General features: G+C 37.5%; 1 protein-coding gene across 4 annotated transcripts; it reads left to right on the top strand.

Annotated features, from left to right (window-relative positions):
* Positions 1-1831: 1831 nt before the first annotated feature.
* On the top strand, positions 1832-17365 carry LOC145232417 (uncharacterized). 4 transcript variants are annotated; one of them, XM_080097030.1, is made up of 29 exons: positions 1832-2013; positions 2181-2226; positions 2302-2430; positions 2641-2802; positions 3149-3292; positions 3840-3998; positions 4061-4102; positions 4444-4488; positions 5011-5112; positions 5278-5396; positions 5631-5783; positions 6152-6226; positions 6736-6920; positions 8039-8139; positions 8465-8563; positions 9131-9302; positions 9954-10175; positions 10767-10979; positions 11410-11500; positions 11646-11715; positions 12169-12323; positions 13064-13444; positions 13791-13927; positions 14807-15013; positions 15370-15407; positions 15523-15569; positions 15898-16013; positions 16377-16642; positions 16856-17365. In XM_080097030.1, the coding sequence occupies exons 2-28, from the start codon at positions 2197-2199 to the stop codon at positions 16637-16639; spliced, it is 3657 nt and encodes a 1218-aa protein (XP_079953156.1). In that variant the 5' UTR covers positions 1832-2013; positions 2181-2196; the 3' UTR covers positions 16640-16642; positions 16856-17365. The 4 variants fall into 4 exon arrangements, with proteins under 4 accessions (XP_079953156.1, XP_079953158.1, XP_079953155.1 ...); XM_080097032.1 differs by lacking the exon at positions 16856-17365 and having other exon boundaries at positions 9954-10157; positions 16377-16732; XM_080097029.1 differs by lacking the exon at positions 16856-17365 and having other exon boundaries at positions 16377-16732.
* The last annotated feature ends 674 nt before the right edge of the window (positions 17366-18039 follow it).

Genomic DNA, 18039 nt, shown 5'->3' with positions numbered 1-18039 from the left:
ACGCCCAAAATAGACCACAACCAATTTGTTACGTCACAGACGAGACTACAAGTGTTAATTGTGCGCGAACAATTGCATTCTTTTGTTACTTGTGACGTAATATACGAGCATTGCTCGTTAGTTGATGCTAACTATACAATTTAACAGTCGGATCACCAGATTTTAAATGGGATTGTAGAAAGACCAAATTTTGGCCCACCTATGAAAATCGCATCGCGGGCTAAGTATGGAAAGACGGCGCTAGAACATGTTAACTATGCGGCTCGCGCGAATCGTTATTAAAGTTATCCGGCCCGCAGTGTAAAACGTTTAGTGACCCCTGGTTTAACCGAATAAGGGTCATAACTTAGATCGTGCGCTCGCCAGGACAACGGAGCAGTTAACGCAACTGCATTGTGTTCCTAAGATTGTGGGTTTGAACGGCTGATGGATGTTTCCAAAACATGGAAAGGTCTCCCCTAAAATTTTGCAAATAATTAAAAAATCGACGCCTATGGTAGTATCCAAGCAAAACAAAACAGTTATGACAAAAAACTTTTTTTCTTTTAAGTTATTAATAACAAAAAGACCTGAAAACAAATAAACATTGAAACTAAAAGGAACTGAATAGAAAGAATAAGTAACGCTCTTTGCAATATGTTTCGCAATTGAAAGTAGAAAAACCCATCCAGTATTGAGAAAAATAAAACATTCCTGACAAAAATCCTGGTTCAGTGTAAATGGTAAGTAAACATTGGCAGTAGCAATGACAAGACAGTGCATTCACTGCTTTGTAAGACATTCATGGAAAAAAACATACATAAGGAGGATAATGAAAAAACTTACTGGGGTAGCATTTTCATTTACGATACTGTTTTACAGACACATTAAACTACTTTAGGCACTTATTTTTCAATGCATAGGTCTTTTCCAGCACTATTTAATACTATTAATGCCACTCAGGATGAAAGTTAATTTGATCTTTTTTTGCATATAGTGTTTCCACAAAAACTAAAAGAACGTTCACTTGATGCACGAGATAAGCCATGTATTTAATATATATATATATATTTTAAAGCCTATGTAGAGGCAAACTTTGATGCTACACTGTACACTGACACTCCAAACTGCAGTCAAAACAATTGTGTGAATGTGAAAGCAATGTATTTGTAATGCGTTAGCAAGGTTTAAGTTCAAATACATATATCCTATGAGGGCAAACAAAAACATTAAAAAGATAAGCAGAACCTTAGTTATTTGTTTTAGCAAGACGTTGATGAAAGTAAAATAGAATCCGGCTCCGGCTCCGGCTCCTGCTCCGGCTAATTTAAAATGACGCAAACTCCGGCTCCGGATAGACTCCGGCAAATTTTGGCAAACTCCGGCTCCGGACACTCCGGTACTCCGGTTCGTGTACACCTCTGCCGGAAACCACCGGGCGATGCAGGTCCGTGAGGTGTTCGTTAGCGGACCGTAAAGTTTTTCTGGTTGAATGCTTTGCAACATGTTTGTAGAACTCCTTGCATACGGTCGTGTTGCCAAGTCGAAACATATAACTTATATGATCTGTAATAAATTTATATTGCTAAACAAAAGGCCGGCACACGATAGAATTTTAGTTTAAAAACTGTCCGCAATGCAAGAAAGGTTCCTGACCCCTGGTCTAACCGACAACATGTTTGTACGAATCTAACAATTTAATTAAATGCCAGTTTCTGCGCAACTGTTTTTTCATTTTAGTTTTTGTTATCTCTTTGTCTGTACTTCTTGTGTGAATAAAAGAAAATGTTTGTCGAATCGTGGCACATCGAAATAAGATGTCAGAATTCTTGAAACAGTGTGTCGTTAATCCAAGCCAAGAGTTGAAGTTGAAAGGTCACAAAGCTAAGCGGTTCTCAGGTCCGTGTGTTGTGTGCCTTTGGTTTATCGTTTTAACTCTGTGTTAATCGCGAAAACTAACCATGAATTAGTTACGAAAATCAGTCTAGATCCACCAAAAGGCGACGAAACAATTACTTTCTGGATTAGACGTTGGTAAGTGTTTTGTTTTTATACTTGACAGGTGCAACCGCGTTGTAATTTTGCAGCCTATGTCTGCGGGTTTGTAAACAGCGTATGGCTCGATGCTATTAAGTATAAAGCTGTTCTATGATGTGAACTTTTATCACCTTGGCATTTTCAACAAGATTTTGTTTTTCCAGACACCCAATCAGCACCATGGAAGCTGTCAAATCATTTAATGAAGAGGTATGCTTTAGAATTAAAAGAAACAAATTTCAAGGCAAAAAACCAATCGTTTGTTAAATTTCTGTATTTATCTAGCTTTCTGGCATCTATGAAACGAAGCCCCCAATCTCAAGGGCCAAAATGACAACCTTGACAAAGAAGGCAATCAAGGGAATAAAGTTTTATAAACACATTGTGCAAAGTGTTGAAAAATTTATCCAAAAGGTACGTGAAAGTGGCATGTAGTATTTATTGAATTGTTTGATGACCCTTGCAAACAATGTTGCCAGATTTTTTTCATCAAACCATTTATTTGGAGCTGTATGGTGTTAAGATGTTTTTAATTGTTAATTTACACTCACCAATTATTACTACATGTTATAAATATGCATTGTAACAAAGACTGTTTATAAATATAACTTGTGTTTCTTACAGTGTCGACCAGAGTATAAAGTGCCTGGTCTTTATGTGGTCGATTCAGTTGTCCGCCAGTCCCGACATCAGTTTGGTCCAGAAAAAGATGTGTTCATGCCTAGACTATGCAAAAACATTCTCACCACATTTCAACACATCTACAAGTGCCCATCAGAAGATAAGGTAAATCTGCAAACAATGATTTCTTTAACCCAGTCTGCGAAATATGACATTTCCAGATGAGATCTGAGACCTGCAGACACTATGTCTTGTGTGCACTTTTTGCTAATTTTTGGAGTAAAAAAGGGCATGCAAAATTTGTCTTTCAAAAACCACTTAGGCGTGCATCTGCTATACTATGCAGACCACCATTTCCTTTATTCTGTTTTTTTTTCAAGATTAGATACTAAATTTTCACATGTAAGTCAAGAAGTTGACCTTCTACATTAATAAAACATTATCCCAAATTTCCAGCTAGCTAATTGGCTGCACAAAAAGGTGTATATTTTAAACTTTAAATGTTTTTCAGCCTCGCGTTTTGCGAGTTTTAAACTTGTGGCAGAAGAACAATGTATTTCCACCTGAGATTGTTCAACAACTTATGGTGATGGGAGGAGCACCTACTCCTGGAGGATCTGCTGGTGCCTCTGGTGTAACCAGTGTTAAAGTAGAGGTAAACACTATAGATAGGGAAGTGTTCTATTCATTCTACTACTTATCACACAATTTATGCTAATTTTGATTGCCCTGGGAATCTATACATATTTTATAAATTTTGTAATAGTTGCTGCAATGTCAGACATTTGATACTGATCTGGTGTGAACTGCTCCTAGTTAACATTTTTCACTGCATTATTAAAGAAAACAATCAATAGAAGTTTGTCAATCATGGTATGTAAGTTTGAATCTTACCATGGGCTAGATTTTTGTAGCCCACTTTATGCCACATAGGAATGCTGGGTGACAGGCTGATTCAGTATAACGCCTTCAGTGGGCCTGGCATACTGTGATTTATATATGAGCATGATTGTTGGTCTGCATGGACACTTTAGGCTGATCCCAGTTATAATTTAGGTGCATCTTGACTGGTTAAAAGTAGTTTGTTAGGTTTCTTTGAAAAAGCTACAATTATTTGCTCAGTTCATGAATTTTCATAGTTTACCCTAAATATTGTAAACAAAACATATTTTTGACTGAAATTTCTTTTTTTAATGTTACAGAAACCAGGAGGTGCAGATGCTGCTAACCTGACTAACATTCTTGCAAACCTGATTGCCAATCCTGATTCAAGTAAAGTTCAGAGTCTAGCTGGTCTTCTGTCTTCTTCGCAGCAAAACCAACTCCAAGACCTCCTTCATCAAGTTAAAGGCTCGGAACAGGTAAATTTGGCCTGGTAAATAATTGTTGAGGACTTGTTGAATTCTGTCATATTTCTTTGCAGCTGGAAATTAAAGAAGAAATTGTCGAGGAGTACATAGATGAGGTGTGATTACTTTACACCTTGCAGTTTTTGTGTGACTAATAGTAACAAATATGGGCACAATTTGTGGTTTACTGTGATAGGGGGCTTGGGAAAAAAAGGGTAACAGACATTATGTTGTCAGGAGATACACGGTTTTACTTTTTAAGTGCACATTAGTGTCTCACTTAAAGAAAGAATACTTTTACAGTGCATAAACAAGCTGCTGCTTTTAGCCTGTAATTTGTTTCGATGTTTTTTTTACAAATATATTTTTTTTACATATTGTGTGTACATATGTTTTTTGGAAACTTTTGTTTTTGCATCTATTGTTAAAAGAGAATATACAAGTATGTTTTTTGCAGGTTGAAATTAAGGAAGAAGTAATAGAGGAATACGTTCTACCTGAGGTATGTCCTGATTTTTTTGTTACATCTTACTTAATTTAATGTTTGTGCACATGATGATGAAAGCTTTCATATGACATTGTTTTGGATGATGCTTTTGTATTAGCTGCTGAATGTGCAATAAGGCTCTTCGTAGTCTAATTTTCAGTTTTATCCCAACATTTGGTCATACATTTATTTCTACTTACACTGTGCTTTTGTAGCTAAAATTCATTTAATTATCAACATATGAACTACAAAATTTGCAACAGCTCCTTGTTAGAATTATTAAATTTTTAAACAATTTATGAATATCAATGCAGTGAATGCATATCCAACGGCCATTGCCAAAAATACTTTGCCAATTCGAAAAATATAGAATATGCCAAAAAATTTATCCAACCCTTTTCTGGCAATTAATTGTGGTTAAAAAATAAGATGTAGACAGTGCACAATGTTTCGACCTATTGGTCTCATCATTACAACTGGTGGTGAGAGATCAGAAAATTAACTTTGAAACAAAACTGCAATTTCTCCGATGAACAGGCAAACAATATTCAATCTGGGACTGACAAAATAAAACAGGAAGCAACATTTCACCCACACATCCAATCTACATCGCGACACCTTCCTTTCTTACAATCACAGGCAAGTTAAACAAGAATTATTTATTGTTTCCCAATGATGATGCTAAGATAGGGACAACTGATCCATCTTGATTATTTATCTTTTCTGAGGGAATTAGTACCACAACTTAACTGTTCGTATATGACTTATACATACAACTTGAATTTATATTGTTTCTTGTCACAGAACATGGCAATGCATGATCAGAAGCCTGCGTTTAACAGAGCTGTGTTGGATTTTGATTATAGCGATGACGAACAGACACCACCAAATCATAATGCACAGCAGCAGCATAAACCTGGAATGTATGTAAAATTACCTTACTTGCATTGCAACAATTAACATAATATTAACAAGAGTTATTCTCCCCCTCATTTTTTAATGTTTGGTCCATTAGTTAGCGTAAAAAATAATACTGGTTCATAAAAAAATTATTGTATAAATACTGGCATAATCTATTTCGATAAAGTGTTATCTGTCAAGTTCACCCTAGTATAATGAGTTCACCCAAGTTTTTACTAAAATGTAGTTATTTTCAGTGATCCAGCCTTGCTTGCAAAACTCCCCACTCCTGACCAGATTCAACAACTGACGATCGGGAATGGAGTGTTGCAACAAAGGATGGATCCTGAGATGGAAAGAAGAAGAAGATTGGAAGAAGAACAGGAAAACTTCAACAAACAAATTCAAGAGTAAGTTCTTGCATTACGAACTAGAGAAAACTTTTTGTTGTATTTGCCACTCAGGTGATCTTGCCGAGCTATTCTTGTGGTTGCACACATTAGTGATGTCACAATCAGTTGAATTTAATATTATGTCCGCTACCTTGCATTTTTGTAAAACTCTGTGCCTATGTGTGTATCTATAAATATTTTGGCCTAAAATAACATAACTAATACTAATGTTGCACAATAAATCATGCAACTGCAATAAATAATGCAGCAACAAAAACAAATATACTATAACATTACAACTTTTTTGTTGTATATCTTCAGTAGAGAAAATATGTAAACTCACCTATATTTTAGCTATCTTTTCAAACAAAAAACTTATTGTTTAGGATGTCAACTACTATGAGGGACAGGAGTGAGAGTTCACAAAGAAGTGCCCACAAACGACGCCGAAGTCGTTCAAGGTGCAGTTTTTCCCAAATCCAAATTGCACCTAACAATTTTAAAAACAAGTTATCAGTTTATAATGCCGTGTTTTATTTCCTTGTTTAGTTACAAATTTTTTTTCCACTAAAAACAGTGGCAAAAAATATGACAAATTAGGCAATGATCAACTATTATTATTTTCCCCTAAACTCTAAATTAGCCAACATGAGAATTAAACAAGCAAATTCCCTTTAGTGACTTTGCCCACACAAAAACAATTAACCTGATAGCATTTCATTCTAGACATGGTTGCTTCAAAACTCATTAAACCCAAATCTTACTCTATACTGATATAGGAAAAAGAATTGTTTCATAACAAATAAACTTTCGAAAACCTAGTTTCAACTCAATATCACATAAGACCATTTATACACATAAGTGCAGATGAAACACAGCATACAGACAAACTTACTACCTAGCTCCGACATAACTAAAAATAAACTTGGTATATGGTTGAAAAATTATTGTGAAGGTTATTGCTTTTCAGATCAAAAGAGCGACGACATCGACACAGACGTTCACATTCAAAAGAACGTGGGCATCGATCCAGGAGATCAAGATCTCGGTCCCGTGATCGAAGTAGGAAATCACAAAGGTCGCGCTCACAATCACGTGAGCGTAGAAGAGAAAATGACAAGGGTTTTCCACCACAGAAGTTTGGCTGCATCAGTGGTAAATTCATCTTTAACATTCTGACGAAACAAAACACAGAAAATTTTAGAAAATTTGCAATAAACAATAAACAAAAAGTGTCTTACGTCATAACCAATCTATCTTGCTGTTTTGCCAACATGCTAAGACGGTGGTTCCAAAACTTTTTTCTTTTAAGGCGCATTTTAGAAAAGAAAAAAATTATTTGGCGCACTTTGAACATTTGAATAAAAATATATTGGAATTTTTTTTATTTCAGTTTAAAATGGCACAGCAAATTAGCTGACAAAGGCACTAACTATGAGGTCATAAAGCCACTATACAGGTCACTCTCATAGTTAATTAGCCTAGTGGAACATCTTAAAGACGTGGTGCATGTTGGCCTAGTGGTCTAAGCACCTGGTACTACTACTCTACTTGATTGATTTTAATTTCAATATTTTTTGCGGCACACCTAATGACATCTCGCGGGACACCAGTGTGCCGTGGCGCATAGTTTGGGAACCACTGTGCTAAGAGGAGTCTTAGTGTCGAAATGAATGGTTTCATTCAAGTTCACTTCCTTTTAGGGATGCGCCGAGCCGCGCCAGAACCCGAGTACTCGGTACCGAGCATCGCTGTTTTTAATGCTCGGTGCTCGGCCGAGCAGTTGCACAATCTGACCCAAACGTTAAATTTGCATATTCATGCACTGCTAACATATGTAACTAGTGTTCTAAAGGGTGTCTTTAAACAAAAACGAATGATTTTTCAAATGGACTAGATGGTGGAAAACGCGTACTTTATGGGCATGTACAGCTTAATAAAACACCGCCGGTGACGTAAGAGGCCTTGTAGAGCTAAAACGTAGAAAGGGGATTTTTTTGTGACGTCATAGTGCACCGAGCGTGCTCGGTCGAGCACCGAGCATTAAAGTGAGATGCTCGGTGCTCGACCAAACAGAACATTTGCAGTTTTGGCACATCCCTACTTCCTTTAGTTGTTTTTTGCACATCATGATGAAAGTTTTGATATGACAGTATATTGGATGAATCTTTGTATTAGCTGCTGAATGTGCAAATTCAAAATATTCCCAAGATATGTTTCAGCATACCATGCCACTTTACTCAAGTAAGACTGTATATGTATTTGTCTTTCAGTGTGCACAACCACTTTGTGGATTGGCAACATTTCGTCGAAAGTTATGCAACATGAACTGCAAGCGTTGGTAGAAGAACATGGAAAAGTTGAATCAATTAATGTAAGTTGAAATTTGGTGACTTATTTCGCACCGGGCAAAGTGTGCTTAACGAAACATTGTTAAAAAAGACTGGAAAAAGAAAAAAATGTACAGTAAACCCCAGTTAAACCAGATTTTTTAGCCAAATAATTTTTTAGGTTTGTTGAAGATCTGGATTAACCGATGTCATTTAGTTCAAGCATTGGCATATTACATATCATACCTAGACTTTCCCATGAATTAGGTGAAGTTTGAGATTGACCAAATGTGGTTTAACTGACGCTTACTGTACTTATAGCATAAAATTGTTGTTGTGAATTAGGAAGCTTATTGCGATATTTTTTAGATGATTCCACCAAGAGGATGTGCATACATATGCATGAAAGAAAGAGCAGAAGCATCGAAAGCACTTTACAAAATTCGACATGTTCGACTTGCTGGAAAGGTGACCATAAATCTTAGCACCTAAATGTTGTTGATAAAATGTCAACTTGATCCAGAATGGTTTCCAAGCTCTTAAAACATGTGCACCATTCATAAAATCTGTATAGTTTACCACTTTAAAACAGAAAAGCAATAAAACTGATCAAAACAACAAGATAGGAAGTTAACATATGACAAACACTAAGCCAACAATTGAAAAAAAACTACAGGAAGACACAGCTCCAATGCTATCATCTGTCCCATAGCACTGTAAAAAATGTTTCTCTGTGGATAAAAATAGCTATGACACATTAAACCACACTGCCCAATTCAAAACTGATCACTAATTTTACTATTTTTGCTCTTTAAGTAGCATATTGCATTTAATCTAGCATACCATCTAAATACCTTGCATACAACTATTACCGCAGGTTATGAATTACGGAGAATATGCAATATCTAAAACAAGCTGTATACATGTTCGTTGTTATCAAACCTAAAAACTTAAAAAATATGTATGCACTCAAGTTTTACCTTTTTTTGTAAGAGATAAGTGGACTCTTTGTGATTTAACATATTTTATTTGCAGTCATTAAAATGCGATTGGGCACCAAGCAAAGAGATGCCAGAGGAGCAGAAAGCAACGTGGGTGAAGGAACATGGTGTCAATTATGTCCCGGTGTCACCTGACCCAAACCAGCTAAGACAATTAACAACATGGGGCTTTCTGGACCCTGATTCGGTTCCTTTGAATAAGAAAGGTTGGTTATGTCTTATATATATGAATTTGTCTATTTTTTTGGATTTTTAGTCAGTGTGTTATGATGAGACTAAGATAGGGACATATGAATGTCACTGATTATTTATCCATCTCTGAACACACTAAAAAAACTATTTTATTACAAGGACTATGAATCAATTGTGGTTTATCACCAGTTAAATTGAAATCCAAAACTATTTAAATTAAGTGTGTTTGGTGGTAGCAAATTGCAAGAAATACTGCAAATGTTATGTTTGGTCTCTGGTTAGCACACTCTGTGCATTGTGATCAAACATTTCCAATTCCATGTTAGTTTAGCTTTCCAAGTTGCCTTACATCACAAGGGGCGTATTTATCTGTACTGGTCCCAAAAGTACACATTTTTCCACCATCTAATGCATTTATTAAAACAGTCATTTTTGTTCTTGAATACCCTTTTGAACACTAGTTTCATATGTTAGCAGGGCATGAATATGCAAATTTAATGCTCGTGTCAGTTTGTGCAACTGCTCGACCAAGCCAAGAGCATCAAAAACAGCAATGCTCGGTACCAAGTACTCTTTTTTTTCAGCTCAGCCCATCCCTAGTAAATTGTTAATTAGGATTTTGTTGAAAAAATACACATAAGTTGGTAACGTTGTTGTTTTCCCAGATGAGCTGGCAAGAATTACCAACCCCAATGAAGCTATGCCAAGCACAGAACCTCAGGCGGCCATCCACCCAATGGCCCAAATGTTGGGTCAACCAGGTCAACCACCCCAAATGGGCTTTGGGGTTATTCCAAATATGCAGGGAATGCAGATGGCCCCACGCCCACAGATGCCGATGTTAGTACGGCCAGGATTTCAGATGGCTGGTATGACTCCATTTGGTGGTATGTAGAAGTTAAAATGTTTTTGAAAATCGATTTGTGTATAAAGTAGAGGCTCGTCAAGCCAGACAGTATGTGTCAAAAAGTCGCTCCATTGATTCTTAATAAAACTGTCCGGAAGATAAATTCTACCAAAAGATAAACATTTTGTTTTGGTATTTACAGTAATTTTAAGCTGTCGCAGCCTGTGCGTAAATTGTGTTTGGTAATGAGTAAAAACTGAAAAACTGATATAGTTATGCCATGTAAAGTAGCAAAACCTTCTAAAGTGGCAAAAGAAACCAACACAAGGAAAAACTTGATACCAAGACCAATCTTTACAATATAATTCTTGCCCCTGTTTAATTTTTCATATCACAAAATTAACCAGCGAAAGTAAAGACTGAAAAAAATAATACAGATTTGACATGCAACGGTGCTTGTGATTCAAATTTTGGCTGGTTCTCCACTGGGGTGTGTACCACAGGTAGTGATGGGACGAGTACCCGGTACTCGGTATCGAACGATTTTAGTGGTATCGAAATATTTAACCTGTGGTCCACAGTGCTGAATGTCGTATATGCCATTTACACTAATGCAATCTTCATTTTCCAGTCCCTCGTAGCATGGCACTTTCTCAACCCACCAACATTCAGCAAGCCAGGCCTGAGTTAAAAGAACCTGGTGAAACCACACCTACAAGGGATGAACAAATGGAAGACCGACCTCCTCAAACTATCCAACCTCAGTTCCAATCCCCATTTGGCGGTGTTTCCGTTGCTCAACGATTTCCTGGGCAAATGCCAGTTCATATTCGCATGATGCCAGGTAGGTTCAAAAAGTTTTTGGTTGTTTAAGCATGGAAAAGAAATCTTTTTTTACTGATTTCTGCAACATAGTATACAGTAAGCCTCGGTTAAACTGGGTTTTGTTAATCCGGATTTTTGCCTAATTCAGGCAAGCCTCTCAGTACAAATGATTTGCTATGTGAGAAAGGTTTAACTTATGGACATTGGTTAATCTGAATCTTTGCCTAATCTGGACAGATTTGATTAACTAGGTTGTACTACAACAGCGTTCTTATAATCCCTTTAAATTTAACTTTGCAAAGTTAGGTATCACTTTCCCCCAAAAAATTCCAAACATGAAAAAACGACCTGAATGCCTTGCTGTAACAATGTTCCACTTCTGTATGCATAATTTATAAGCGGCTACACCATAAAATAAGTCACATACTTGGCATATTGATTTCTGTCAGGCATGATGCAACCTCGCATGGGAGTTATGCCAATCAGAATGGGAGTTCCCATGCAACTGAGACCAGGATTCCACCCAGCTATGGGAGCAAGGTATTTGTTTTAATATACAACATTTGTTTACATAAAAAAAGTACAACGTAAAAAGCCAATGGATGTTTCGATTTATCGGTACAATCTAGTTTTTACACTTGTTGTGAAAGGCCATCCTTGACATTTTTGTATTTTTCCTTTTCAGAATGCCTTTGGCTGGTGGACCCGGTATGGTCCCAAATGCAATACATCCTCAACTGCGACAAGTTACACAGGTAAATATCACAATCATACGTAATCCTTGTTTCAACCTAAAATGTAACACTTTTATGTCAATATAAATCCAACGCTTAAATATGCCTGTAGCTGAGATCATTTTACATTTCCATTTCTGTAAGATTTAGAACAGTGGTTCTCATACTGTGGTACCCGTACCACTATTGATATGCTGAATTTTTTTAGGTGGTACGCAAGCAGCTTACTGTCGTACTTAATTCAAATCATATCAATAATTGCATCTGACTGAACTGCTAGTCTGGTCGAGAAAAATGGGCCTTAATGGTCTACCTATTTAAACTAGGTTTAGGTGGTACATAGCGAAAAAGAAAAGTCAGGTGGTACGTGCTCCATAAAAGGTTGAGAACCACGGATTTACAATAATAAATTAGTCTGTTTTTTAGCTTTCCAAGAGCAGGATTTTGAACACTAAATTAAACTTTATTTTACAGCTTCCCCAGCAGACTCCGGTATCAGGCATACCGGGTGGAATGCACTTGAGAATGGCTCCTCCTCCCACTGAGTTGCCACAACAACAACCAATAACTATTCCACCACCAATTATTCCCAACCAGAATGATGGCGAAAGAGAAGTTGCCCAAGAAAGGTTGGTTCGGCTTGGAAATGGTTATCACACCTTTTTTGACAAAAATGGTTGAAACTCACAGCACCATTCTTTGAGAAATACATTACATTAAGTGTGGTGTACGAAAAAAATTTCAAACTGCACATTTTTGGTCCAATTGCAACAATGATGAAACTATCTAACATGAACCACCGTGAGTGTTTGATCGATAGGACTGAGTTGCAAAACTACAATGACCGAAATATGTATGTGTTATATTGGGATATGTGATCTAGAGATAGACCGATCAACCCCGATATTCGGCATATTGCCGATTATTATCAGTATCGCCCCTTTTTTCATCGGTATGTCGATAAACAGTATACGTTTGGAACTATGTTTTTTTGCTCATCTCTACTGTGTCTCGCTTTAAGTATTACCACTGATCGGTGTCAAGGAAATCAACGTTCAAAGCTTTGATGCTCTGGCACGACTTGGGTTGGTTCCGTTTTACACAGTTACGTTCGTTTTTACACATAGCGAAGCACGTCCTTTCAATTACAATTATTTGTTACTTTGTTGTACAATCACCCAACGTTGGCGCTTTAAACAAGTTTTTTGACGTGTATAAGGTACAAATTTAGGCTTTTTACTGCAAATAAAGTATCAGTTATCGGCCTACTTTAGTACAGGTAATCGGTATCGGCCTTAAAAACAAATCTGTCTATCTGTAAAGTAAGGACATGTAAATAAAAGTTACATTACACAAATGTATTTTACAGACCTATTGACATGCCCAACCCCCGAGAACGTTCTCGAAGCCGTGAACGCGAAGATCGAAATTCCCGTCGTCCTGACGACTTCCCACACCCACGTGATGTACCCCCTAAAGACTTCGACCGTGCACCCCCTAACTTTGACCGACAACGAAGCTTCGAAGCCGAAGGTGGAAATTTTGACCGCGGTCGGCCTCCCATGAACCGTGACAGAGGGTACGACCGTGACCGTGAGCGGAACCACGATCGTGATCGAAACATGGGCCGTGATAGGGGCAGGGACAGAAGTGATGACCGGCCTAGGGGTTATGGCCGCTTCCCTAGGGACCGTGAAATGGGCCGTGGACCACCAAGGGATTTTGACCGTGGACCAAGAGACCGCGGAAGGTATGTGTCTGTTCGTAAGTTGGTATCATGACGACTTTAATTTAACGTAAAAATACGTTTGTATCTTGTTGATAATAATAGCTGTGGAAAACTTTAACATTTTGGCATGCAAAGAAAATTGATTATACGTAATACGCATATTAATATTATACAAACAGTAACCTAACAAGCCAAGTGGCAGTTTTAAATGTATCAAACTTAAAAAAAGGCAAGACAAAAAATAGTTGACAAGTTCGCGTAAAATGCGACGGCACCATTTTACGGCCACCGTAGTTATTTTGAGACTGTAAAATATAAATACAAAGAAAGACAAATCATGAATTAAAGTACTTTGTTTTCAATGCAGGGATTTTGACCGGGATCGTAGAATGCCACCACGAGACTTTGAACGACGCGACAGGGGTGATCGTGGCCCCCCACCATGGGGTTTTCGGGGTCGTGATGATAGGGGAAGACGTGGAGGTTTTGACCGAGGTTTCTCTGGTGGGTTTTTGTGGACAAAATTTCGTTTGGATAAACAACTGATTTTTTTACGTAACTGTTGAAATAGGGTCGGTGTAGCTTTGTTGCTACAGAAAAACGACAGGTTGTAAATATAGAACAAAGGAATAAAAGCAGGTTTCATGTCAAAACCACCATTGGCACCATTTTATGGGCGATTTTAAAAGCGTAACAAATTACAAATGTGACAAGTTTTGCGAGCTAGAAGATACACGTTTGGTCCGTCTTGTACTTTATCTCAATACTTCAGTTGTTGATCAGCAGCAAGTAAAATGAGGTGCTCTGCAAAAAAAAATTTTTTGAAGTAGATTTTACGCTTGTGGCATACAAGTAGACCATGGTAAAACCAGGCAATGTTTTACTGTGGGGAACATGTGATGCAAAAGTATCGAAAGGTTTCTGTGTGCAAACTGTAATGAAGTTTTGCCAGCCCAAACCTCTAACAGTAGACCAAAGCCTTTTTTCTGATGCGACCAAGTATTGTTCTGAGAACGCATATGTTGCCAGTGAACTACAAGCCGAGACTTCCCAAGTACTTTGTACAGTGCATTTCCAATTTTCATGTTGTTTACTTGAAAATTCTATACTCTTAATAGCGATAACCGTACGTTACAAATATCTCCAGTTCTAAGCTTTGTTAAATATACATCATAGGGCGACGTACCTGTGGTTACGTTCAACTTGTGAGGCGTAATTTCGGAAACCGACTAGGGAAACATTCAAACGTTTGCATCCTATACCGGGATCTTGTGCAACGCCATATCTTTCTGACACTATGAAAGGCCACAAAAGCCTAGTACTAAACGCTTCAAAATTTCAGCATGGTTTTTTGACACGAACTCACAATAGCATCTTTTGTAGGTCGTGGAGGCCCTAGAGGTCAATGGGGCCGTGAAGAGCGTCGCAGATCGCCCGTTCTTGATCCAGAAGAAGAGGAATACCAACGCAAAAGACAGGAGACTTTGCGGAAAAGGAGAGATAATGAAGAAGTGGATTATGTGGCGGAGGAAGTTGACCTTTCGTCTTTCGGTCTACCTAGCGGTTTTGGGGACAGTTTACCGTCAGAAGGTTAGTGCTTTTGTGGCTGTCTTGGATTCTATGAGATGTGACGAAGTGTCAATTTAGTTTATACTGAATTCTAATCTTATTAAAGCACTTTGGCTAGTGTGATTTAGGCATGTACCTAAATTTTCATGCATGATAAAACTGGGCAATGTATTAACCTAAATTATACAGAATCAACCTATTCAAGCGCTTTGTCCAGTGTGATTTGGACATTTAATTATTCATCATAACAAAACTGTCTTTTGCAACTGATCTCTGAAAACATTACAGCTAACAACATGCGCAATTGTATCTTTGTTTTCGATTTGAAAGTTATCTTGTGTGTTTGTTGTCTCACGTTTTTTACTTTTTGTTTTTAGATGTACCACCTACAAGCCCAAACGTAGAGCACAAAAACGTAAGTTGTATCATTGTAGTATATCCTTTCCACCTTTTGTCCTATGTTTTTCAAAGTTGGTAAAATAATGAAGTTTTTTTCAAGTAAACTGAAACTAGTGCATTTCTTTTTACAGCGCGATTTGCCAGAAGAAAACTTCGAACCACCGCCGCAACGGAGAGAGTAAGTATAATCCTGATAGTTTTTCGAAAGATTAAGGTGATTATTTACTGGAAATGGCATACAAGTAGACCACGGTGAAACCTGCCAATGTTTTACTGTGGGGAACATGTGATGCAAAAATATCTTACTGGTTTCTGTGTGCAAAACCGTACTGACATTTTGCCAGCCCAAACCATTCACAGATTAGCGTAACAACCCGGTTTTAAGTTCCAAAATAACTTGGTGGAAAAACAGCTTGAAAAACGTACAAAAAAACTATTTTACCTACAAAAAAGTCATTTAACAAAGCTCACCATTAACATTCTTGGATATTATTTGTTCACACCAGATCGTTCTCTCCTAATCGTGAAATAAAGCGGGAAATAAAGGAAGAATACAATCCTGAAATCAAGTTAGAGCCCGAATCCTGTAATGAGGAACATACATCACAAGAGTCCGCCGATGGTAAGTGTAAATAAAACGACCAGGAAATGCTGGTGTCAAGGATTTGTTCAACTAGTTTGTGCGGTTAATTTCAATGCGACCACGACAAGCATCGGTCACTGCTGCAAATATTACATATGATTATTGTTCACGCAACATAGTTTATTTTAACCATACACATAATTTACGGCCCTGGCTTACTAAGTTGATCGTCCAAATAGAGGATTTCAAAGAATATTTTCCGAGCTATCACAAATATAGAATAGGAAATGATGATGCCATTTTTTACTGGATCAAGTATACTGAGAGCTTTAATTACAACGCTGTCATGGTGTTGTGCTTTTGACGATGTGTTAATCTAAGCTTGTTTTGAAACTGCTTCAGATCACTACGTCCCTGAGATCAAGGAGGAACTGAATGAGCTGAGTCACCAGCCGGATGACGATCAGCTGAATCACGAAGTCGCACTTAGCCCAAAGCGGGAATACGTAGCAATAAAAAACAGTCCTGGAACACCCACAGTGGATGAACATGCAAAACTCGATGTACCAAGTGAAGACTCTTTTAATGCGCCAACAGATATAAAAGGCGAATTTTCGGAATCCATAAACGATCATCCCGAAGATCCGCCGCAAGAATGCAGCTAAAATGTCCGCAAGTTTTTATTATTCCATAGTCCTTTGTTACTGCCAAGTGCTATTTTGGCATTGTTTTCTTACAATAAATTAAAAATCAGGCTACCTCAGTTTGAGTGTTTTATTCACTACAAACTTCAAACTAGAAAAGAATATAGGTACCACAAGATCTTGCTGGAATGCCTGTTTGTGCCGTTTGGTAATAATTATTGAACATTTATTTAATAGAGCGTGCTCGGCAAATGGCTTGAGTGAAGACGATATGGATCACCAAAAAGTCCAAACAAATCGTTTGGCAACTAAACTGTGTGCTCTGCAAATGGCTAGAGCGAAGACGCAAAAAACTATTTGATTTCAAGCGTAAGCCCAACAAAGTGTTGGTGAAGACTTCGCTTAAAAGCCCAGGCAAATGGTCTGGCAATATTCTGCATGTACATTTGTATATATTTGCAATCTCGTTCAACCTTGCTTGTTTATAATATTCGTTAAGTGGTGTAGTGTACCATGAACCATATTCAAGCATATTGACACAAACTACTCGAAGCATTTGAAAGCATGATCTTCAACTATTGATCAATGCGACCAAATCAAATGCAAATTTATATCCACCGTGTATCGCTCCTGGTTTAAAAATCTCAAGGCATTGGGGAGTTCAAAAGGTGTACCTTCTTTGCATGTGTTTCGTGGATTTTGAGACGACATAATTCTACAGCTTTGCAATAAACGGTTTCTGGTGTAGCCTGTTGTAAAGAAAACAACCTTGCTGTAAAATTGGAAATTGGTTAACATGGAATATGAATGAATTGTAAAATTCCTTGCTTTCTTAGTTCAAGCGCGGTATGAATGACAAAGCTTGTGTCCGAGTCAAAGTCTGATAAACTTGTCACAAAAAATGTGGCCTAAAACAGTGATCCGAAACTGGTGAGCTACAGAGTTACAGATACCAGGCCTAAAGTAGTCAAACATTGGTTAGATTCCTTAGCTGCAATTCTGTAGATATTCGAATGATTCATAGTTGCGAAGTGTTGGACCTACATAAACGACGTACAACAATGCCCTACAACACGTGGAAGCATTTGCTAGGGCAATGGGTAAAAGGTAGACCAGACCAAAGAAAAATTTGGACCAGTGGCGCTGTGGATATGTGGTATTTTTGAAAACAATAAAATCATTATTTAAAGGTAGAAACATGATTTTCATTTTAAACTACCTTTAAACCACACGTCCCCATCCTCCCGGAAGAGGAATGGAAGCAAGATGAACTTTACATTCATCAACCCCATGTAAATCCTATCAAACTCATTGTTAGATAACAAATTATACATCATCTGAAAGGTATTTAAAATATCTTTCGTTTGGTGTAAGTTTCATACACGAGCAAAGATGTTAAGACAGCGAAAACGCAGGAAAAC

Source organism: Phallusia mammillata, chromosome 6 (assembly GCF_965637545.1).
Source record: "Phallusia mammillata chromosome 6, kaPhaMamm4.hap1.1, whole genome shotgun sequence".
In the NCBI taxonomy this organism is placed as follows: domain Eukaryota; kingdom Metazoa; phylum Chordata; class Ascidiacea; order Phlebobranchia; family Ascidiidae; genus Phallusia; species Phallusia mammillata.
The sequence above is the reverse complement of the archived record's forward strand: the minus strand, read 5'-3'. Positions and strand labels throughout refer to the sequence as shown.